Genomic DNA, 25,975 nt, shown 5'->3' with positions numbered 1-25,975 from the left:
AAAGATCTTTCAGTAAAACACTTCTTCAATGATAAAAAGCCCTGATAGGGAATCAGACTTAATTATGGACATCTCATCACTCCCTTTCTATGACATTTATTATATTTATTATAGTATTACCCATCATCTCTTATTGCAAAAATCTTCCAGGTAAAGATAAATGGACAGTAACAAAGGATGGATAACACTGTATTTTTTATTGTTGCTTTTTCAGTGAAGTAGCTGCAATATTAAGGCAGTTTCCAAAAAGAGGATTTCAAGAAATGTGTTAGCTTCAGAAAACAATCTAGGTTTGAACTAAAAAAGAAAAACCAAATGGCTTATTGTTTAAGACAGAGAAGCTGAATTCATGATAATAAGGGAGCAGTTTAAGACAAGTGTAGTGGGGAAAATCCAACACTGCTTGTCAGGAAGCCTTTCCTTTAGTTCATCTTCTACATAGATTTAATTGTGTCCTTGGGCAAGTTTATTGGCTTTGCCCAAACATTCACTCTTGACTTCTTAAAACTAAAGGGTTTATTTATTTAAAAACAAAAAAACCAAACACAAACACAAAACTAAACTATTCAAACAAGTACATCTGTATCTGACAATTATTCTCTACTTGTAGAAAGATTAACCAGGCTGGGCAGTCATTTGTTTTGTGGGCATCATGTATTATTTGGCTTCATATATATCAGAGTTCAAATCTCAGCTCTATCATATTAACTTTGTGTCTTTGGATTAATTATTTAACCTCCATAAACTGCAGTTTTCTTTCTATTTTTAAAATTTTCTTTTAGATGTTTATGGACCTTTATTTTATTCATTTATTTATATTTGATGCTGAGAATCAAACCCGTACCTCACACATGCAAGGCAAGTGCTCTACCACTGAGCCACAACCCAAGTTTTCTTATTAATACAATAGAACCAATGTGGTATATCTCTTAGATACTACTACAAATAAATAAATGAGATAAGACTTAGGTTCAAGCATATAGTAAGGACTCAACCAATGTTGACTTTCTCAAATTAAATCAAATGCCCTACTAAATTTACCATTTATTTTCTTTTCTTGTAGTTGGACAATAGGCCAAATCTTTAAAAAATATTTTTAATTGTAAATGGAAACAATATCTTTATTTTGTTTATTTCTTTTTTATGTGGTGTTGAGAATCGAACCCTGTGCCTTATATGTACTAGGCAAGTGCTCTACCACAGAGCTATAACCCCAGCCCCTAGGCCAACTCTTGATTATCTCCATGAACAGATTTGATTTTTAAATTCTTAGAACTTCATCTAGGTTTCATATGACAACACTTTTATGTATCAACTTGGTTAGGTTATAGTATCAAGTTATTCAACCAAACACCAACCTAGGTGGTGCGGTAAATGTGGTTTACAGATGTGGTTCATATCTTACAGTTGACTTTTAAGGAGATTGTTCTTGATAACGTGGGTAGGTCTCATCCAATCAGTTATATAACTGATATTTCTATGAGGGAGAAGAAATTCTGCCTCAAGACTGATGTTTCACCTCCTTTCTGAGGGTTTTCATTCTGCCATCCTGCTCTATAGCTTTGCCAGGCCCACAATCAAGTAAACCAATTCCTTGAAATCTCCTCTTACCTCTCTCTCTCTCTCTATATATATATATATATATATATAATAATACATACATACAGACATATATATATTTCCCTGGAAAGCCCTGATATACTTATTTTCTTCCCACCTAGCTGTTATACATAGTACACACTGTCCAACTTACTCATTAGTGGACATGAAGGTAGAAGCAGGATCTATGGCCAAAAAAATCTCTCTAAACCATTACAATGCTAAATAGACCAAATAGAATGATCTCTGAATGATTAATTCTTTGGGATTTCTCCTACCATAAATCCTATCCATTTGCATGGATCATTAAAAAAACAGGTTTCCAAGTCATATGAGAGTGGATATAAAAGACCCAAGGGAGAGTATTTGTTTGCAGATTGTTGTCAGTCCATAATATGTCAAATTAGTCTTATCCATGGATGGAAGATGGTTGAAGCCTATTCAATGCCTTATGGTACCCCTAAATTAACAAACTTTTATCTTGAGGGCAATCAGAGGGAATATTCTCTTTGTCTTCCAGTCTTTAAAACAAAGTTCTTGAGGGATTTAATGTTTCTGAAGCAACTATTTAAGAAAGCCACCACTTCACCTATTTTGATTATCATTAACTGAACTATTTATGAATAGTTATCTTTCAGCACTTTATTGAGTACCAGTTGTTATATCTCAGATGGAAGTTGGTAAATCATAGTAGATACAATCCAGATTACCTGGGTTCAAATCTTGGTCTCTACCCTTATTAGCTGTGTTAATATGGAGATGCTTTCTCATTTGCCAAATAGGGCAGACAAAAATAATGTTGACTTCATAGGATTGTGAGGATGAAGATAGAAGGACATTAATGAAAGTATATGTCACATAGGAGACACTCATAAATGTTCTTATTTCAGACTTGTTTTTTCTGCTCTGCTGGTCCCTCTCTATCTGAATATCTGTTCTTCATACTTTCAAATGGCTCAGTCTTCTACCACCATCTTTTTGTTTTATCTTCTTCATTTTGTTTCCATGACATATATACAAGTATGTGTCAGTGTATGTGTGAAATATATATATTTTCTAGTTCTCCCAGGGAAGCTGTCAATTAGTAAGGTGTTGATAATGGGGTAGGTAGTTCTATATCCCACACAAGATATTTGCATTTAAGGTGGACTTTGAAAAAGCCAATAGCTTAACCCAATGCAGTGTCACCACTGCAGCAGATTGGTGGGCTTGATATTGGGAGATAGAGGCCTCTTTCAGCATTTCACATATCATACTGTCTCTACTAGGTATCAAAATGCTAACCTCAGCCTTTCTAAAATCTTTCACCCTCAGGTATATTTTCCTTATGATTTTCTATTTTTGAAGTGTACTTAATCTGAGGTAGTAATAAGCAGAGACATATAAATGGAAACTTTCATCATGCTGTCATTTTATATTCAAGAAATGACAGTGGGACAATCTGGTTGGCATTTGGGGTACATTTTTTGAACACTTACACCCTTTATTGTGCCTGAGAGGAGAGTTATTGCCACAGGGGACTCTGGCTAGTAGCTGTCATCTACATAAACCTAGTGCTCACAGACAGCTCAGCAGAGGAGGGTCTTGACACTTAACTTAAAAATAAAAACACAAAAATAACAACAAAATTACCCTTTTAATATTCTCTGTAATCTGAAAACAAATTCTTATTTTTTTGGACATTAAGATCCTTTTGTAAATATCAAATAATTCACTAAAACTTTTGTATCTAAGCTTAAAAAAACAAAACAAAACAAAAAAATAAAGTCATGAGAAGTCAAATGTCCTAGACAGCATATTCTATTATAAAAGTAATCTATTTCTCAATTTATGCCAGATGATTAAAGATGCTCACAAGGGAGAGGCTAGTTTTGTGAACCAGTTACCAATAAGTGAACTACAAAAATCCCATCATTCAATCTAATTGGGAGAAAGGTCCATTTGAATTTATAAAGAGTTCCAATTATCGAATATTTGACAGGGAATATAGTGTGTGTGTATGTGTGTGTGTGTGTGTGTGTGTGTGTAGTACTATCTACTACCAAAGTGGTTTTGCTGAGCTTGTTATAATGAATAGATGGCTAGTTACTATTAGCAATGCAATTTACATTCAAATAATTCACTAAACTCTTTAAAAATGGTTTGTTTTCTTAAGTAGGTTAAAACTTCCTTATCTTCTTTAACTAATTTTTTATAAGCACTTTCTTGACAGGCAATTGAAAAAGTAAATTTAGTGCAGCCCAAGCTGAAAAATTAGCATTTCTGAAATGGTTAGGACTAATAAGGTATGACTATGGGTTCTTAATATGAGATAGTCTCTCATATTGTGATAAAGCTCCTAGCCTTCAGGTCTTTTTTATAAGTACTGAAGTGCCTTGTTATAAGTAGGACACTTTAATGGTAGCCACCTGGAGAACAGGGAACCTCAAGACCATTATTACAATATTCCCTGGAGTTATAAATAGGTACCTTCAAGATAGACACATGGCCTATTGACTCAAATATTCTGAATAAGTGTCTATCTACATGACAGCAACAAAAATGTTTTTGTGAGTAAATCATTTTCCAGGAAGAAATGTTTTACTTGGAGGTCTCACTTCCCAGGTCTCAGAGAACCTAGAGAAGCCCTTAAAAAGTCATTGGCTAGTTGATGATCAAGTTTAACTCATTACAGTTATATAGGCTGGCCATGCTTGTCAATCAGTTGCAGTCACTAGGCAAATAGGACACATTAAAAAATCCTTTTAACTTTTGAAAAAATTAGTCAAAGGGTATGTGGGACCTCTATGTACTACTCTTGCAGCTTCTTGTAAATCTATAATTTTTTCATAAAAAGTTTAAGATCATGGAAAAAAATCCTTTTAGTATGGTTAAATTTTGAACTTTTGGAAGAAACTTTTTGGACATGTTTATTTCTGAAATATTTTGGCCTATTTTGGAAGACTAGCCAGAGTGTTCTCAGTTCCCTATTTATTATCTCCATCAACTCACTGAACTTAAGTTGGAATTATAAATGGAAATAGATTAAAGATAAAAAAGTTTTCACATAGCCTGAGTTTCAAGAACACTTGAGAATAACCATGAAAAGTTAGAAGAGTAGTTTGGTTTGACTTACAAAGAGATATGGAGGAAATAAATATTACCAACGACTTCTCTAGATATAAATGGGAGATGGGCTTACTACCATTGTATCATCTTCAGCCCTACATTTACTCATGGGTAGAAGTCAGTACTTGGTTCCCACAATGGTCAGAAGCAATAATGTCATACCTTCCATCCTGCCGGCTGATGGTAAACCCATAATCACTGTGGTGCAAGAAGCTGACATTCACCCCCACAAGAGGGGTTCCATCTACAGCCACCACTTGGCCTCGAATCACACAGGCACGCCTGAAACACAAGACCAAAGGCAAATAACAAAGCACATTAAAGCTAAATCTAGAAGCCAAGATTTTGAAACTTTTGAAAACAGTCAAGTAAAACCAAGAAAACAATAATTTTGCCAATCAGTAATAAGTACTAATAACATCTTGAGGAGGTTATGTGTACTTTTTTTAGCCATCAAAGTTGGGATCATAGAAAAGGTAGATCTCTGAATGGTTAGCAACATCAACCAATGTAATTAGAAGTTCATCAATATACAATTTTGTTATTATATAATGTACCTTTAAAATGGTACCTCAAAACATGTTTATCTCACCCCTTGTTTTAGGATGTTTAGTTGTTTCTTATTTTTTTCTACATGGAATTTCTTATTTCTTTGGGAAAGAGCCCTAGTTGTGGAAGGACACTTTCCTTTCATCAAAATCAAAATTAATTGCATTAGTTAATACATAAATACATTATAAATATGACAAAAGTCCTATTGACCACCTCTCCCCCACTTCCTTGTTCTAGTGTTTTCACCAGTAGTAATAGGCAGTATCAATTTGTTATGTGCATTTTCTGTGCATTTACATACAAAGGTATGAAAATTTTTAATATTCATGATGCACACTGCCACATAACTTTGTCTGGGAAAAAAAAAACACAACCAAACAAACATAGGTGGTGAACCTTAAATTAAAGCCTGCAAAAGAGACACAATCCTGACTATCGCATCCTATTATTCTTGCCCAATTTAATAAAATATATCAGGACATTTCCTCTTTAAGCAAATGAGCTTCATCCTTGCCAAAGAATGGGATTCCATTAAACTAACCCCGAAATAGGGCTGTTCCTCAGGGACAGTCCACTAAAATGTCCATTACTTTCAACTCTGGCCTGGCTGACAAGCTGTAACAAATTCCTGGAGTCTGGCAGTTAAGAAGAGGGCCCTGGGACAAATTCCAAGCAAAGATTTTTCACTGGTCTACCATTATTTGGGGTGGGGGAGGAGATAGCTTTTTCACTAGAGTCCAATCCTAGTCTTGGCAGCTCTTAGCTCTTGGCTATGCATTTTATAGTTGGAGTTGGCAGGGTTGAGGAAGGTTGAACAAGGTCAATGTTTTTTTTCTAGGGCACAAATGTCATTTTTTTTCTCCAACTGGGATTTGGGGTATCCTGGGCAGCTCAATCTTGGATTAAAAGGGGCCATGTTATTTTGGCCAACATGGCTTTCCAGAATAATGCTAATAATTTCACCCTGGGATTATATATTTATCTAACAGAATCAGCAAGCCAAGGGAAGTATCTAAAGGCTCAAGGACACAAGGATCACTTGAGGAAAAACAAAACAAAGCAGAAAAACCAAAACTCCTCCAAATAAGCAAAAGACAGTTAACAAAGTCTGTTTTATATCTTTCAGCCGATAAACCTCATTACTAAGTTCTACTGCAATCAGAGGAATTGGTTATAAATTATGCTAATAGGATTTATCCTGAATTACCTAAGGCTTTTCCCTAACACAAATTATAAACCATTAAGTATTACACAAAGGTAAGCTAGTATAATTATTGCTATTAGTGTTTGTGTATATATCTGAGCTCTCAGACCAACATTTCTTGTTTAGTGATAGATCAGTGGCTTTCTTCTTCCCATGAATTATGCAAATCATGGTTCTGAATGGCATGTAAATGGCATATGGACACTTGCTTTATTTCCATGTTTGATTTTTCCAATCTCTGTATCATTTTTTTTATTTTTTTTTCTCTCTGTATCATTTTGAAATCCCATTTGTTCTAATAGCAAAGATATTTGAAGTCCTCGAGTTTTAGAATTTGAACTAATCCTGACAAATTTGATCCCAGTTTCCAAGTTCAATGTGAGAAGAAATGAAAATAAAGGACATTTCTGTTTTTTTAAATTTATGTTTTAGGTGTAGTTGGACATAATGCCTTTATTTTATTTCTTTATTTTTATGTGGTGCTGAGGATTGAATCTGGGGCCCTGCCTATGCTAGGTGAGTGCTCTACCACTGAGCTACAACACAAGCCCCACATTTCTGGTTTTATATAGTAAACTTGTAGAGGTGTTTAGAAAGCAATATTGGACAAGAGGGGTATATATTAAGTGGAAATAAGCTGTGAAAATCTCCTATGAACTACACAGGGACTAGATTTGGAGAGACTGAAAAGAAACTGTGTGTTTGGAAGGCCAAATCATTTAAAAATTAAACATTGTTTCCTGAACCCCAGTCCGTAGGGAGAATTTGTATATATTCTTGCTTAATATGGTATATTATGCCACTTTGTTCATCTCAACTGCCATTTTATGAACTCCCAGCTTCTAAACTCAATTTTCTTCCTAATTATGGACAAGTAGCTATGTCTCTATGGTGGTTTTGGGGGTTTGGCAGGGATTGATTATGAACTTGCCAAACCTTGCTACTAGCTAACAAGGTGGACTTTGCGATAGTAACACTTACCTAGGTGCTTGCTGATTCCCTATTGGAAAGACAATTCTACACTTGCTCATTTTATTTGTTCACATTAATCTAGACATTGTGTCTTTCCACAGCTGTAGTAGGTTCAATTATTTTTGTTTTTATTTTGTCAAGCCTAGTTGGCATTATTTCCTCATATTTTATGACAGACACAGATCTGTCTCTTCGTTTTGCTGCTTTTTTTATTTTCTATATGGCTTATATTTATGAAGGATCCAGGCTGGTGAGTGAAAGTCTCATAAAAGTCATCATTATTCTGTGCATTTCCCTTGTATTCTTCTCTTCCTTCATTCTGTATCTCACTCTGAGAAGACTTGTCTTTTGACTCTTCTGCTCCTTAATATTCCTCATATTTTATGAAGCACACAGATTTGTGTGATAATGACTCATCAAAGTCATCATTATTCAAGACATTCTCTACCTGCTCTTCTTTTCATTCGTTTCACTCTTCATCATTCATAAATAATGTGCACAGACTTGTCTTTCAACTCCCCTACTTTTTTATTCCTCATATTTTATGATCCACACTAACTTACAGCATATGATAAAGCCCCATAAAACTTATTATTCCACATTTATCAGTATTGAACTCTCTTTGTAATGTATTAGACTTTAAATGTTCTAAGATTCCTTGTATCTTGCTGCATTTGCTCCCATTATTTACACACTCCATGTCATCCATTTTTCACAAGAATAACTCTTAGCTCTTTTCATTCCTGGATTACTAGTTCTTACTATAATCTTTGACCAATATCAGTCATCCAAAGTCAGTATAAATTATCTAAATTTGGGGACAGTATTAAAGTATTCTTGTTAATTTGCAATAATCTTGACTGACACTCCATGTAGAAACCTAGGGGAAAATTTACTTCTCAGGCAAACTCTATCTCAAAAAGAAAGCTCTTGAATCTACTCACTTCCTGGGGCTATACCAACTACAAATGATCCGTAGGGAGAATTTGTATGTATTCTTGCTTAATATGGTATGTTATGCCACTTTGTTCAGCTCAACCACCATTTTATGAACTTCCAGCTTCTAAACTCAATTTTCTTCCTAATTGTGGACAAGTAGCTATGTCTCTAGCTTGTGTTTTCTGATTCACACCAGCATTAAATGTAATTTCTCCCCATTTATACAACTTGTTCTAATTATCCTTCTCAGATCCAGGGAAGCCTCTATAATACGGACAAACCCTAGCTGAATAGTGAGGTGTATATGGCAGGGGTCTGTCTTTGATAGTACCACAATTCTGATTCCTGTGTTTTTCTTTATCCCCATTGGCATTCCTCCCAATTTCCTATTCTGGAGAGTCCCTGCTTCCTTGCATCACATCTAAATTAAACAATCTGACTTGGCCCATCCATTGCCTATCTCAAAAACATATTGAACTCTTAGTTTTGCCACATCAAAACTAGCACAATCTGAATCCTATTCAAGGGCCCATGTTTTTCTGAGACTTTTTCAATTCAATAATATAGAGAAATCTTCAGAATCTTTCAAGTCAGATGACAGGAGCTGCTGTCTAGACTGCCATGAGGATGGGCAAACACATGTGTACAGCAGGTATCTGTCCACTTTAATTGCCTTTTTTTGAGGGGGGTGTTACTGGGGATTGAACCCAGGGACACTTGACCCCTGAGCTACATCTCCAGCCCTATTTTGTATTTTATTTAGAGATAGGGTCTCACTGAGTTGCTTAGCATCACACTTTTGCTGAGGCTGGCTTTGAACTTGCAATCCTCCTGCGTCAGCCCCACAAACTGCTGGGATTCCAGGAGTGCGCCACCATGCCCAGCTGTAACTGTCTTTTGTGTTGGTTGTATGTATGTATGTGTGTGTTCATGCGTGTGCACACGTGTACACATGTGTGCCCACACTGCATGCTTTTCTTCTTTGCCTGGAGCTCTCCTTTGATTCACAGACATGGATGGGATGCTTTGCTTCCTTGAACCTTTAAAAACAAGAACTTCTCCCTGATGTTGTTGGTCATAGCAAAATAACTTGAACTTAGATGGGCATGTCCAATGTGACTTAAAAACCATGCATGGGGAAGATCATCCCTCACAAGTGTCTGTTTCCCTATTCTCTGGAGAATACAGGCTGCTGCCAAACTGTCTACCTGCTGTCACTATGCTAAAGCAGTACCCCAAAGGAATTGCTTCTCCACTTTAACTAAACGGTGAATCTTCCAAGTCTTTGGAACTTGGTATGAAGAATAGGGCAACTTGAGAAATACAAGTCAGAATACACTTTACTGAGAGCCTTATTTAACTAACAAGCTGCTTGTTAGACAGCCCTGATGCAAAAGGTCTAATTCATTCTGTATTTGCTATTTTCAAGGTATAGTCAAATTATCCCTAGCCTTCAATCAACTCTTGGTTCCATTCTCCTTTTCCCTTATTTGTTGTCTTTTGTCTTCTGTGTCAAATTTCCAATATTCATTCAACACCTCAGGCAACAACATTAACCTGAAGCACAAAAGTTGGTTTGAAAACAAGGCTGAAAACTAAATTGCTGAAAGAAGATGTAATTTACTGCATTGTATTTCTGATTAGAATTTTTCGTAAGGAAAATGAGGCTCAGGGCTAGGGAAGTTACAGCTATTTGCTTTGTTGCAAACATGAGCATAAGCTACTTTTGAAGGGTTACATTCAAAATCAAGGACCTAGCCAGCAGGGGACCTAGCAGCAGGTGGGCAGGTTAGGCTGTTTTCTCCATAGGAACAGATGAAATCCTTTTCAAAAGCTGACAGCTCTGGTCAAGAGATAGCATTGAGAAGGCCTGGGCTGGGAGAAGCCATAAGAATTCTCTGCTCACTAGTGTTTGAATCCTGCCCTTTATATTCCTTGAGGAGCTGTCAGTTGGCTTGATTCTTCAAGGGACAGAAACCTACTGCATATGAGATGTGGTTGGAGGGTTGCTCCCTGGGCTTATTATAACTTAAATCCCACAGTCATTGATTGTATCATTTGGGTTAAAGCACTGCTTCTAGGGACCCTGATGGTTAGGACAAAGGGCTTATGATGTTTCTATTATCCAGTGTCCTCATGTAATGACTAAAAGGGCCTATTCTTTAAAGTGCCATTGTGGGACTCTGGCAGTCCTTCTTGGTAATCTTTCCTATAGACCAGTGATTCTCAAGCTTGATCCTGTGGGCCATGTGCCAGAATTCCCTGGAGGGCTTGTTAACATGCAGATTGTTGGGCCTTATCCCTGGAGTGGAGTTTCTGATGCAATAGGTCTGGTATAGGACCTGAGAATTTGCATTTCTAACAAGTTCCTAAGTGATGTTGATCCTGCTGGTCTAAAGGCCAAACTTTGAGAATCGCTGCTTTAGTAAAAGCAAAATCATAGCATAATCAGCCAATTAAGGTGTATAAACTCCTGGGGAAGAAGGCAGGAAGCATAAACCACATAAAGGAAGGCAAATCAACAACTGATTCACAATCTTACCATATAAAATCTGTGACATGAATTTTAACTCCTCCACATTAACCTTTGGAAAAAGGTTTGCAACAACTGTAATTTGGGGAGCTGTAGTAAAACTGTCACCACAAAGTGCTGGCTGAACTATAAAATGAACTGTGGGGACCCTTCAAATCCAGAGATCATGAAATGGAAATATGTTTTAACCCAATTTATCTATCCTAAAAAACGCCAATTTCTCCCTCACTCCTATTATTCTATTATACAGTGCTTGTACCCATGTTATTACACTTGTCACAGCCTATCTTGGATGACAGTTATAGATCTGTCTTTCCTATTAGTCACTCTACGATAAGGACTGTGTGGTTTTCTTTGTGTCCTTCCCAGTGCCTGGAGTACCCGACAGGGGCTTAAGAAAGATTCATAGGATTTCAACTCAAATTTTATTTTTGAATAAAGTTATAATGTACTTGCAACCCATTCTCATGGCACTTCTTCCAGGGTTTCAGAGACTACTGTGAGGCTCCAGTGTGACAGATGCCTTACCAGTTCATTTATTAGAAGCCAACATTCTGGATTTTACATTATGACCATCTCATCATGAGAGTTTTGTTTGATAATTGACTACTTCAGGGGATTAAATAGCACCTATGTTATTGGGAGAAATGAATGAATAGCTCTCCTCAAATGCTTAATTTATGCACATTAACTTCATTATGTCTTTATATATCATCACAAAATTACTATTTGGTATTTTATAATTTAAATATATTTGAGGTTTCTAATATCCATATTTTGGGAGGGGTTCCAATAGAACACATGCTGTTTTTTATACACATTATCTAAGCTGGTGCAGCACCATGAAAACACCTAATGTTCTAGCATGAACTGGTTTTCATGTTCTAAAAATGTGAATGCAGTGAAAGTTCATATGCAAACCCAACAAAATCTCATTAGTTTTTACTTAAATATAGCAGGCTGATTTAATCCTACCCCTTTGATCACTAGCCCAAATAAATAATACCTACCAAATAGGTAACACTAAAAGCAGCTGGGAGCATTACCCATCAACATTCTAGGGCTCAGGGAAATGTGGTGCTATTGAAAATGCAGATAGCTTTTTAAGCAGAATTATTTTCCTCATGGCTAGTGATGTTTCAAGTAAAACAAAATGGGGGCACTCACCCTGAGGTAGGGTGGCTATTTTCCCATCTGCCCTGGTAATTGCTTGTCAAAAGTAGGCTTGCTTTGGATGCCTGAGATCCCCAAAGTAATGGGAAAAAGATCAAGTGTTTTGAAGCAATAAGAAAACTGACGACACAGTCACATTTTCAGGACTGCATAAGTGCCAGTTTGCTTCATTTAGACACATGATTACTTTTGTCCAGAATTTGAATATGAAATATTTGTCCTGTAAGCCCTTGCAACTCTTGAATAGTCTGAAGTTAATTTTTTTTGTTTGTGTTTTGCTTGTTCTACACATTACTCAATTGGTTTATCTTTGTAATCAGCTTTATGAGGTTTTGTTAACCTCATTAACCTCTCCTGACACTTCTCTGTTGATCTGCCTTTCAAATAATGGAGAGTCATTAAATATAGGCCAGGTCCTTCTTGTTGGCTATTTCCTGAGCATGAATTATTTTTTCTGCCATGAGAAAAATGTTTGGCCTAGCTGTAGCCACTGTGTTCTAGCTCTGTCTTGCTAGCATCACCACTCTTACTTTTCCTACAAAACAGAATTACTCTGAGCTTCATTTGTTCCTTATGTAAAATGGGAATAAGATAAAATATTAGAAAATAACTATCATACTTTATTTCTGTCCTCTATCACCACACAAAGATATCATAAATCACCCGGTGAAATGACCATATTTACAACTGAACCTTCCAGATTGTTTTCTGATCCTGAAAATTATTTTCTGAATGCTGATAATTATGATGTAATTGTATATATAAAACATTACAGGGCTGGGTGGTGGCTCAGTGGTAGAGTGCTTGCCTAGCACATGCGGGGCCCTGGGTTCTATCCTCAGCACCACATATAAAATAATTAAAATAAAGGTATTGTGTCCAATTACAACTAAAATAAATAAATATTTTTTAAAAAAACATTACATACTTACTCTGAGCCAGCTACTATGCAAGACACTTTCTTTACTTAATATCCACATAACCCTGAGTGGGACAACTGTTAGGTCTGTTTTAAATATGAAGAAGCTTATTTAGGATTAAAAAAATTCAAGATAAAAAGGTCTTTAACAATTACTTAAACCTACAAAAATCCGTTATTTAGAAATCACTTACTGATTTGAAGTTATAAACAAAGAAAAAATAAAGACAGCCTATAACTTAGAATATTTAAAAGGAAGCACAATATTGTTACAGTAATAAGTGGTGGAGTGGTGGAGGTCTCTTGATCTGGACTCCAAAGAGCCTGAGCTGTACTTCAGATCTTTCTGTCTAGATGTAAATAATGTGGCTACAATTAAAAGTGCTCACCTACAAACATGGTGATATCCCTAGGAAATTATTACCTACAGAAATCTACCAACTGCTGAACACTTTCTTTGTGCAGGGTGTATAGTGGAAAGGAACTACAGAACGTTATTCGTTCTTTATCCCCAAACATGCATTGGTTCTTCCCTCTCTAGGGACAAGATGAGATGATTTAATTAGCTAGAGTCACTGCAAACATGTATCGTGGCTGAGAAGTAGGTAATGAGGATTTGAGCCTTTTGACTTTTGATTTTAATTGAGCAGAAAGTGGGAAAGATAAAATATTAGAAAATAACTATCACACTGAGGTAAGTTGTAGATAGCTACTGGTATTACTAATTATTAAGCATCTGAAAATATCTAAGTTTCAAAATATCATAAATAATCAGATTGAATAACATTTTGAAGATTTACTTTCTGGTTTCTTTTCAGACTTTTTTCTAAGAGCATTTGCAAAGAAGTGAAAGTCGCACATTCTTTCTTTTTGGTACCTTTAGGTGTTGACTGCTGATTTCGGAAGCTAGCCAACACTATAAATCTGGGAACCTTCAGCACTTTGTAATTTTTAAAATGTGTCTTGAACATGTGTTTCATGAATTATAGCATTAGACAAAATCATTGTCTGAAAATCAGGAGAGCCTGTTTTCACACGAGTAACACCTTTCACATAAATGAGATCAAAGTGCTTTATTAGCAACTATCAACAACTTTTCTCCCTACTTAGGACAACAACTGCAGAAGCTATGAAGAAAGGAGGTTGCTCAGGGAAAGCAAGGTGCAATGATAAAGCAGAACACAAGGACATATGTCCAAGCCAAACCATGCTTGGATACCTTTCCCAAATGTGGGCAGGTTATGTGCGGTGTCTCTTTTTAGAAAAAAAAAAAAAAAGGTGACTAGAAAGTAGATTTGAGTATGTTGATGCTCTGTGAAGGGCTTCCTCCAGTCCTTAGTCTATTTAATTTATTCAGCAATTGTTGCTTTGTGTGTTTATCTACTCTCAGTTGTGTACCTGGTATAATGTTTTTCATGTTCCTAGATTAAAAATACACAAAAACCTGCTATTAGCAAATAGACTTAGAGTTCTTTAACAAACAGATTCATGAAAAAGTTAAACAAAATTCATATGGATCCAAATGTGTACCTCAGCAAAATTATGAATGATTATGTTATGGATCTTCTGGGGTTACTCATAGATACACAAAACTATGAATACTAATTCTGTGAATGCTTAAATACTGTAACAACATTGTGTTTCCTTTTAAATATTCTAAGATTTAGGCTGTCTTTTATCTTTTCTTTGTTTATAACTTCAAATCAGTAAGTGGTTTCTAAATATTGGATTTTTTCTAGGTTTAAGTAATCGTTGAAGAACTGCTATTTTTTTCCCTTTCATGATTAAATGGTCTAGAGCTATCGTTTAGTTCTTTTTCTAAGGCATATCCAGTTTGACTGAGTTATTCAAATTCTCTGGATGGGCAGGCACTCCAAGCATTTATCAATAAATCCTAGTACAGTAACAATAGGTAGTAATTTCTTGAGAAAGATTTGTTTTACCTTCCTATTGCACATAATGGCACAGAATCTTAATTCAATAGACTCCTAAATGTCAATGTCAGGCTCTTGCTTGTGTGAAAATCTATTTTATATGGGTCCAGGTGGTAAAAAATATTCAAGCCCAAATCACCTAGCATATAGATGAATGCTATGAGGGTCTGCCCTAGTGTTACACCCACAGAGTAGCTTCTCTGAACCACTCTGTCTATAATGGTCATTCTCTGTCCCTAAATTTCCTTTATCTCATTTGACAGTACTTATACCTTCCTGATATTTACATTTTTCATTATTGTCTGTGATCTTCATTATAATGAAGAGAGGTCAGAGCCTAGTAGAGTACCTATCACTGAATGAAGAAAAGAAAAAACAAAAACATTCTAATGTACATAAATCTCAAGAGTGAGACGATTATCAGTCTTCTCTAATATAGATTATCTTCAAACTACAGAATCTGTTATTATAAAATGAATCCAAAGCGTAGTTAATAGGAATGCTTTATTGTGCTAAATGGAAATTTTTTTGATGATTGATCTGTTTTCTCCCAGAATTTTTTAATACAAACACTTTAAATTATAGAAAAAAATTATAGCTTTAAATGTCAAAGGATGAAACTACTTGTGCATAGTTAAGCTGTTCCCTGCCTAAATAAGCTTTGTATTTTTCTTGCAAGTCATCAACAGTCTCTTGTATGTATCAATTTTAACAGCTCTTTGTGCTCACCTGAATCAATTAGTTCCATTTCTATGTTATAGCTGAAAATATCCAGGTTAGCTTCATTTCTGTCACTGTTTAATGACTTTGTCTTATTTGCTAGAATACCTCTTATCTTGCATCAATTTAGGGTACATGTGTACCCTAACAAATCAGTTGAATTTGAGATCCTCTGAGTTAATGAACTTCAAGCTTCTTTAAAAACCTGGTTTTTTATGTCATGTGGTCTCCATCATTCCCTGAAACTCCTGTCCAGCCTGTGCCAGGCTCATTGCTTTCTTTACATTCTGTCCCAGGTTCACTGAAGTTATTTAACGTGCAAGTATTTTAATTATTTATGTATTTTTCTTATTTTCATTTTAACTGAGATAACATTTGTACATGTTTATGTTGTACAGTATGGTAATTTGCATATATATATATGCACAATGTGCAATGATCAAATATTGACGTTTCATTGCCTCTTTCACTAGAATGTAAATTCTGTGAAAAGGGGATTGTGTTTCATTTGTTTATCTCCATCCACATAATTCTTGGTACAGGGTAGGTTCTAAAGAAATATTTCTTAAATGAATGAATGAATACATATCCTCATCACTCTTTTGAAAAATAAATTGATATCAGGGTACAATATTACATTAAGAATGGCAGAGGAATCTGATATCTCTGTTATCTCCTTCTGAGGACTTATGAAATCATCAGTTACTCTGGAAGTACTAAAATTTTGATAAAAATATACTTAAGTCTATAATTAGTATTTTTCAAGTATGGTTATTCTTAATTCTTTGTATTTATTCACAATAAGTAGCTTTTGCAGAAATGACCACCTTCCTGCAAGCTTCCTTTGACCTCAGTCTTGGGTCTATAACTTGTTTTGTTATTCACAGAATTTCAAATTGTATTTATTCCCAGCTCAACCAAGTGCAGAAAAGCATGTTTTATTAAACAAGTTATGATAAGCAATTATGGCTATTACCAGGTATTATGACTAATCAGGAGCAAGAATCAAGATTTTATTATTGAGTGGGATGTAGTAAAAGAAGAGAAGAGCTTGGATAAGTGGAGTTTGCCAGGAATTCCATACTTAAGGCATCTGTAGTACTTCAAATTGTTTGGTGGCACTTCTCTTTGGTTTTCTAGTGAGAAACAATAATGATGCATACCAAATTGAGTCAACTGACAGTAGTCTTCCTACTGACTTTTTAATAATGCTCCTTATTTCCTAATTTCTTCTTGGTACTACATTTTGATTATATATCCCATCGAAGGTAGATGCTTATACAAAATCATAAATGATATCAGTTATTGGCAGGCTATGACAGTGGTGGAAGGTCTTTTAAGTTTTAAAAAAGTCATCACTTTGGCAATGTTACATAATAACTTCATCTTTTACGAATTTAGTTCTTGTGCTATTTGGAGATATGTAATCTTACGTTTAGGCTGATTCTACATTTGGGAATTGGTTTATTTAAGGTCCTGATATCATCTGTGTGTTCTCGGCAACCAAAATGAGTTTTTTCATTAGCAAATGTGAGAAGAGCACTTGCATTTCAAAATTACTATAACTAAACAAACCACTTAGCCACTTAATTTTTCATTCAGTTTTTACTTGTTATGTGCTGGGTACTAGTTAGGATCTAGATTAAAGATGGTAAAAAATTCTTTGATCCTTATCTCTTCAAGAATTGGGATGTATGTCCTTCCCCTTGAATCTGGGAAAGATCATTGACTGCTTTGACTAATAGTATATGACACAAATGACACCATGACAATTTTTAGACACGATACTTAATAGACTAGCATCTTCCATTTCCTGTCTTTTATAACAGTCACTCTTGTAGCTCTGAGCCACCATGTATGAGTTCTAACAAATTCAAGGCTTGCTACTATGCTAATAGGAATCCCATGTAGCCAACAGGACTGTATGTGAAAAGATTCCTAGCTGTTGTCCAGTTATTTTAGTCCCCAGATACTTGAGTCATTCCAGCTGAGCATTCAAATATCATAGAGCAGAAATGAGCCATTGTGCCATGTTCTGTCTGTATTTCTTTCTTTTTTTTAAAATTTTTTATTGTGGGTTGTTCAAAACATTACAAATTTCTTGACATATCATATTTCACACTTTGATTCAAGTGGGTCTGTCTGTATTTCTGACCCATAGAATCATGAGATTTAATAACAACACATTATTTTAATATATTACTTTGAGGAGCTTGCCATAAAGCAACTGTTATGGTTTAGATCTGAAATGTCCCACCAAAAGCTCATGTATTAGGCAATGCAGCAATGTTCAGAGTGGAAAAAATTGGATTATAAAAGCCTCATTTGTAGATTAAACAATTTGATGGTTAATAATATGAATGGACTACTGGGTGGTAATTTTGGGAAGGTGAGGCATGGCTGGAGGAAGTAGGTCACTGGGGACTATATTGTGTCCCTGGCTGCTGCTGCTGCTCTTCTTCCTCCTCTTCCCCCTCCTCCTCCTCCTCCTCTTTCTCTTCCTTTTTTTCTTTTTCTTTTCTCTCTTTCTTTCTCTCCCTCTCCTTTTCCCTCTCCTTGTCCGTCTCCCTCTCCTTCCTGGTTAAAATGAACTGAGCAGCTTTCCTCTGCCACACCTTATGCCATGATTTCTGCCTTACCTCAGGCCCAGGGCAATGGATCTGGCTGACCATGAACTGAGACCTCTGAAACTATGAGCCAAAATAAACTTTACTTCCTTTAAGTTGTCCTTGTTAGGTATTTTGGTCATAGTGATGAAAATCTGACTAACATAGCAACAGATATCCAAATAATGAGAGAACAAATCAGACTTCTTTCTTGTCCTTACAAAACTTAACATTAAGTAATGAGAACAATTCAAAGCTAACAATGTACATCCCAGTATGAATCAAGAAATTGAAATGTAACAACTCCACAAAAAGTTAGAACTAGAAGAAAGTCATCATCTTGTTTAACTTCTTAATTTTTTAGACTGTTAAGAGTGCTTTTAGGTTCTTAGTGTTGTACTAAGTTTGGTCCCAATTCTAGAACTTTTCAACTAAGGGTAGGTATTCCATAAGTGGTGGGTAGAAAAGTCACCACAATTTCGTTTAGCAACACTGCTGTGAAGTTTTACATCTTTAAACTGTTCAGAAAACATACTCTAAGTGATAAACAGTTATCAAATGCCTGTCAACACACACATTCTTCTCATAAAAAGTGCACTTTTTGTTATTGTGGTGGAACCTGGATTGACACCATGATATGTGGGCCATATATTAAGACCCCTGGCCCCAGAGGAATTTATTAGCCTCATGAGGCAGAGTATATACCAACTTATTCATGAGGTGTACGAAAGTACTCTGTGAACTAAGGGTAGGCCTATTTTTCCACTAATGTGATTTCTATTTCATGTTTGGTCATCTTTTTAAAAAACTCATTAATAATCATTCAAAAATTAAGAAAAAATGATGATATTTAAAAATGATGAGATTTATATCAGGGAAAAATATCAGAATGCACACACATCCATGCACACACATACATACATACTTGAGTTCTTTCCAAGGAAAGCTATTGAAACTGTACAGAGCAGGGGTCAGAAGCTCAAAGAGCAGGGCCAGGCATGACAGTGGAAGTAAGTGAAGTGAATCAGGTATAAGGGAAACAGTGGATAGTGATTTAGAGGGGCGTGTTATGTCTAATTCTGAAGGTAGCTGGCCCTCACCTCCAGACTACTTACGTCATGTCCATGGGCCTAGGGTTGACAAAAATTCTAGAGAAGAAATGTATTCCAATTTTTATGTTAGATCTCCTGACTTCTAAATGTCAGGCCATCTGTAGGCTGCTTTTAAGCAACCTCTGATGTAGACACTTGATGTAGATTGATGTGGGGATCATTCTTTCATGGTTACAAAATAGACAAATGAGTTTGGCTAGACCTTGCTGTCAGTGGTTGCACTAATCCTGGTAGGATTTTGTTTTTTAAATGTACTTCTCCATTAGTGATGGCGAGTGAAATGTCTGGCTTTGCAAATTACTGCTGTCGTTTAGTTTAATGTACTCTTGTTTTTACATATTTATAAAAACCTTTTACATTATTAATAGTGATTAAATGCTTAGACACTGAAGATCAATAATGCTTCTGTTCACCTATTTACATTATTAAAAAATAATAAGTCATCCAGAGCACACAGAATATGTGGTTTGCTTTGTAGTTATGTTTGAAGAAAACACATAGATTGAAGAAAAGAGAGCAACACAGGCTACAGGGTAAATTGTATTAAAAAAATAAAAACAGCAAATCGAGTTTGCTAGAGACTTCACCGTGGGCAAGCTGCATGTTCACACTGACATTATACCAATCATAGGGCACAAAAGGTACATGTTCTATGTGCTCTCACATGCCAGTGCAGCAAATTCAGAATAAGAAAGTTTAGTCTCCCTTGGATGCACAAGGATGAACAGTTATTTAACATTTGTGTGTCCTTGCAACTCTTTGTCACCTGTATGCCACTATCTTTAGTTCCAGAGGTTTCTGATTGTGGTAGTGCTAGGCAGCAAGTCAATTGTGTGGGTCATATTTTGCCAGTAGGCAAATCATCCCTGTAGCAATGCTTTCTTTACCTGCCTCCCCAGCTATCTCTCAGTTATACAGCAAAAGAAAAAAAAAAAGCAAAGTCGTTCATCTGATTATGACATGTAAGTGTCCTAGATCTGTCGGAGGAGAGCAACCCCATAGTCAGGAATGTATTAAGCCATTTTGGAGATGGTCACCCCAGCTTTTTAAGTAGTCAAAGTGGCTCAGCACATTAGTTTATAGACCAGACTTTTACCACTTGTCTGTCTGGGTTCAAATCCTGCCTCTAACCCTCTGATTTTCCCTGAACAAGTCACTTACTTAACATCTCAATTCTTGTTTCCGTGCCTAAAAAGTACAGCTACTAAAAGTGCCTGCTATACAGAGTTTTTGTGAAATAGCACATGTAAAAGCACAGTATGAGGCCTGATATATAACAATTTAACAATTTACATACAGTAAAACTCCCATTTCATATAATTAATTTGTCTTCTACAAAGTAGTTCATTGGCACTGATTGAAAGTTTGCAGATGATGTCATTGAAGTGTATTAAAATGAACTGGATTTAAAAAAAAACAAAAAACCACTTGGTTTCTAAGTTTCTTCTGTTGACCCAGATGTTGTTTACCTGGGATAGATCTGGACCATGTCATCAGACTTTTTTAAGGACAAGCTAAAACGGGGAAGCTGTGGCATAGTGAAAGGTTACAGGAGTTGCTACGATGCCAATTTGCGGTCTGTGTGATTTTGGGCAATTTATTTAACCTCTCTGAACTTAAGTTTATTCATATATAAAATATATATAGTACAATTGCCTACTTCATGGGGTACTGTGAGGATAAAATTAAATAATGTTTGCCTGAAGCCTTTGCAAACTAAAGTTTGAAGCATCTACCACAAACTGTGTTTGATTTGGAGCTCTATTTTGATCTATCTGTATAGAACAAAATGAATTGAAACCTGAAAATTCAAACTGTTCCAATCTGTGAGCTCTTGAACCTAGGAGAACCAAACATGGAGAACCATGTGTGTTTATTCAAATAATGAATCCTCCCTTGTATCAAAGAAATCCAAAGAAAAAGTACTATATAGATTTAAGAGATTGTAACAATTATTATTCACATATGTGATCAGAATTGGACTTATTCTATCCAAAGATACCCCAAATAAAATTTTTTTTGAGAAAATAGATTGTTTGTTTTCAACTACTTTCCTTGGAATAGGCCTGCACCTATTCTTCAGAATGGATAAATCTGTAATAGCTGAGACCACTGGATGAAGGAGACCCATCGCTCTGAATTTAAATGTGACTTGCAAAGCCAAATGATAACTTGGAGCATTTTACAAAGGAATGGGAAAACTCAATCAAACCAGGAGGAGGAGAAGGGCATTAACCACCACAAGTAATAGGTTTGTTCACTCTGTGAGCTGCAGGCAAGCTCTGCTGAAGCATGAAGCTGAACCGCAGGGGTTTAAGTTTGTTCTGACTTTTCAAAGTTTATTGCTCAAATGTCCTGCTCTGGGTAACAATGACTTGTCTCTTGTCTCTCTCAGGTTCTGACTTCCTCCCCTTACTTGGGTTCAGTGTCATTTAACACATTTCCATGAATCTCCATGTCATGGAGGTTGTTGTTATTTCTCTCACTTTTTAAAAACTGACTTGTCTTTTAAGTGTAGAGAAAAATACAATGTTGATGACTTACCTCTACTTTAAATAGGAAAATGTGGACAATGCTGATTTTTGTTCTTTTTGTTCCTCTGGTGTACAGTAAATAAATCTACACTATCTAAATAATTACTATGACTACACCTCATCTGAAAGTTATACTACGTTGTTATTGAGCTGGGAGAAACATTTCAAAATAAGGCTCACTGAATCTCTTGGAAGGAGGCAAACTTTGACAAGATCCCCTGGCAGAAAGGTCCTTTCTTGTGATATATTGGCATTTGGGTTTGATTTCTGTCAGAGACCTAAAAGGTCAAAACTGCACAAAAATAAAAATAATGAAAATTATTTTAGTTTCAATAAGAGTTCTAGTAGACAATTGAAGGGAAGGGAATTGAGTGTTTCAAATTTCCATACATATCTTCATTATCCTATTTTCTGCAAGTGTACTTGTCTGTGACTTGTTTCTTTTCTCTCTCAGGTCCTGACTTTCTCACCTTACTTGAGTTCAGTGTGTCATTTAATTCATCGGCATGCATATCTATGTCATGGAGCTTATTATTCCTCTCACTTAAGATTGAGTTTCAGTATTCTTAGAATATCACTGATATCAGTACAAACTTGACCAAATTATTCTTGGGCACTGATAATGCTCATCAGGCTTCAACTAAGTGAGTAGGGTGTAGATATGCACTTCTAGACAAATATTTTCCCTGTTTTACAAAAAGTTTCTGTTTGCCATAGTCTAGGAAGCCATAACAACTTACAGAATGAAGAGAGGAGGAAATTTTTAAGATGGAAATGTTGACTTCAGTGAATTACCAAAATGTAGTACTAATTAATAAATTATATCATTGATGAACATGAAGCAATGAATATTAATGAGCAAATTAATGTTATTGCATGTCAAATAACTCAGTCAAGTTTTAAAATTTCTTTGCCTAAGAGAATGAATTTGGTCTCAGGTCCTTAGTGACAATTGATGCATTTGAGGTTTCCTAGAAGACATTTTTTTACAAGTCTTGCATTTCACATTAGGATGTCAGATTCACCCAACCCTTTAATATGGAAACATTTTTCATCATGGAACAAAACTTAAAATTAGCCTTTCACAATTGTGGTTGGATCTCAGAAGACCAGAATGCAGATAGGACTGTGGACAGTAAGGAGTGGGCTCAGATTTTAGAGGAGAAAGATTGTATTGGAAATTAGACAAGAGGCCATTCATGTTATATTCTGACTAAGAAGTTGCCCACATTTTGCCTGAGTTCTGGCACTTTCTGTGAGGCTGAGTTTAAAGGTGATGAATTTCTTAATCTGGTGAAAGAAATTTCTAGGTGGCATAGCATTCAGGCAATGACACATATATTGCTGGCAGCTTTTAGCCAGGTTAATTGTGATAATCAGGAGCAGAAAGATTTGAAAACCTTGCAGTTTGATCAGAAAAATGTGAGTAAAACTGGGGCTAGCTAAGGATGTGTGGTTGCTAAAGACATTACAGATACTAAAGAAATTCTAAAGACTTTGCCCAGACACAATAAGAAAGATGGTTTGAGGGCATCTCAGGAATTGGCAAGAGCACACCCATCTTAGGCTCAAAGGAGTAAATGTAAAAATTCCTTTGAGACCATGGAGGCACCTGGGTTGCATAAAGTGTTCTGAAACTTTAACCATGCTTAGCCATACAGGTCCCTGGAGGCTGCTGCAGCCAGGGTTCCAGGATTCTTGGCTGATGTTCAAGATGGCAGCTGACCTTGGTATCATCCACATGGAGCTACTTCTGCAGGAATGCAGGATTCTAGAGTTAGGAGGTCATGGAGGTTTCTACCAAGATTTCAAAGGAAGGCTTGGGAAGCTGGACAAGTTGCAACAGGATAAGAGTGCCTGTGAACAGTCTCTGAAAGGGTGATGCATGGGATGTGAGAAGAAAAACAAAACTGCAGTGGAGACCCTAAGATTAAGCTGAGCTTGTACTATGAAACATCTGCACAGGATAGCTATGGAAACTGAGCAGAGATAAACCAACAGAGAGGACATATGGGCTGTAACCGGCAGAGCCACAGGGGTGGAGCTACATAAGGCCTTTGGGGAAAACATCATGAAGTCATCTACTCCAGTTTCTGGACATGAAGCTACATAATTTGTTTGCCCAGCTGGATAAAAAAAAAAATTAGCCTTTCAAATTCAAGAGTTTCAAGGAGTCAACAGAATAAATTTGCAAATTGTACTTCCCTTCTTTTTTGTCATGAAAATTTATGTGTGTGTTTATATGCATGTACACACACACACACAAACTTTTTTTTAAAGAGAGAGAGAGAGAGAGAGAGAGAGAGAGAGAGAGAGAATTTTTAATATTTATTTTTTAGTTCTCGGCGGACACAACATCTTTGTTTGTATGTGGTTCTGAGGATCGAACCTGGGCCGCACGCATGCCAGGCGAGTGCGCTACCACTTGAGCCACATCCCCAGCTCCACACACAAACTTTTCTGATACAGAATCTCTAGAAGTGAATTTCTCTCTCAGTAGTTGGTAAGAACTTAGGCATTCTAGAGAAGTCTAAAGAAAGATAACAATATGGATTGTGTGGAATGAGAAATTAACCTGGTATTTAGAAGATATCTTCCTTTCACAGTTGAAGAAAAACATGACCAGAGTTCATTAAGAAATAAAATAAATACATATGTACCTGCTGTCAAATGAGATCTCTGGGGGAATGACATGAGTACTGTCCTTGCCAATGAGAAATTTGATTCGATCATAGAAGAGTCTTGAAGTGTGCTGAGAGAAGAGGGGTTGGCTTTGCTGAATGAGGTCAAGAGGATCTGGTGATCCCTGACAGAGAGGACTTGCATAACAGTTGCTTTGTTGACAACAATCAGGGTCCACACAGTCGGTCAAACCATCTGGAAAAACAAACAAACAAACAAACAAAAAACCCACCAAAACTGATGTTTAGTTTCAAGAGAAGCAACATCATTTAAAATATGCAAAATAGAGAAGAATCTAGATATAAAGGTAACCATATTTGAGTTCAAAGTCTGCTAAATGTGCATGTATTTCATGAATTATCGTTCACTGAGTTTATATGGTGCCTCAGAGAAATTCAAAACATTTTGTGCATAAGTCTCTCTTTTTGGAATTCTCCAGCATTTTTCAGTCAAGGAATAGTTTATATAGTTAAGCGTACTTTGGGGTAGAATATTCTGTTAGGTCTCACTCTTTAGAAGTGTCCTTCTTCTTCAATGAGACCATTCCTTCAGAATAGCAAGTACTTCTTGTAGTTCTCCTGAATTCTTCATACCCTGTACATCTATGAGCACACAAATAACAAGTACTTGCCAACCTGAATTTGGTTGTATTTTTAAAAAAAATTCTCCCAATATTGTTGTCTACTGATATTTCCCCAAACAGAAATTGAAATTTTCATGGTAACAAAATATTTAGGGCAGTGATTTTCAAATGTGCAATTACCTGAGGAGCTTATTAAATATGCATATGATGGAGGTCTACCTACTGAATCATAATTTCTACAGAGCACAGGATTATGCTTGGTTAATCTGTCTGATTTTGAAGCATAGTAAAATTGCAGAAACACTCTTTTAGGACTCTGTAGAAGCAACTAGAGCTTACTTATACCTAACAGCAGTTTTCTGATACAATTACTGCTAAACCTGAGATATATGAATGTAGTGAGTTGCTCTCTTTCATTTTCTGAGCCTTCACCATTTGCTCCCAACTCCTAAACACACCATTGTACCAATAAGAAGAAAATCATATAAAGGCTCCTCTCTTTGGTCGATAGATAATGGGAAACACATGGGTTACATGAGGAGGAGAGACTATTGAGAATCTAATAGGTGAAAAACACCGTTAGGTGTTTGGGGAGGTAAAGGGAGAAATAAATCCTTTTCTTGTTTCTGTGAACTCAGAGCTTAGTAGGCAAAATAGGTGTGTAAACAGCTGACTCTTAAAGTAGTGAAATGTAAGAAGTGCTATGAGTTCTGTGCAAAGAGAAGGGTTTGCAGAGATAAATTGAGCATATGAGCACTTCACCTCATACCCAATAAGCAAAAAAAAAAAAAAAAAAAAAAAAAAT

The 25,975-nt window shown here is 36.0% G+C and overlaps 1 protein-coding gene across 4 annotated transcripts in view; it reads right to left on the bottom strand.

Annotated features, from left to right (window-relative positions):
• Nucleotides 1–25,975, bottom strand: part of Tenm1 (teneurin transmembrane protein 1) — a 796,988-nt gene that overhangs the window by 148,751 nt on the left and 622,262 nt on the right. For all 4 annotated transcript variants that reach the window (XM_015498499.2, XM_048797132.1, XM_048797133.1 and 1 more), the window contains 2 exons: nt 24,566–24,782; nt 4,870–4,989 (listed from right to left, as the gene is read on the bottom strand). In XM_015498499.2, coding sequence (XP_015353985.1) covers nt 4,870–4,989; nt 24,566–24,782 — 337 coding nt within the window. The remainder of the gene's footprint in view (nt 1–4,869; nt 4,990–24,565; nt 24,783–25,975) is intronic.

This window comes from Marmota marmota, unplaced genomic scaffold (assembly GCF_001458135.2).
Source record: "Marmota marmota marmota unplaced genomic scaffold, marMar, whole genome shotgun sequence".
Taxonomy (NCBI): Eukaryota; Metazoa; Chordata; class Mammalia; order Rodentia; family Sciuridae; genus Marmota; species Marmota marmota.
The sequence above is the reverse complement of the archived record's forward strand: the minus strand, read 5'-3'. Positions and strand labels throughout refer to the sequence as shown.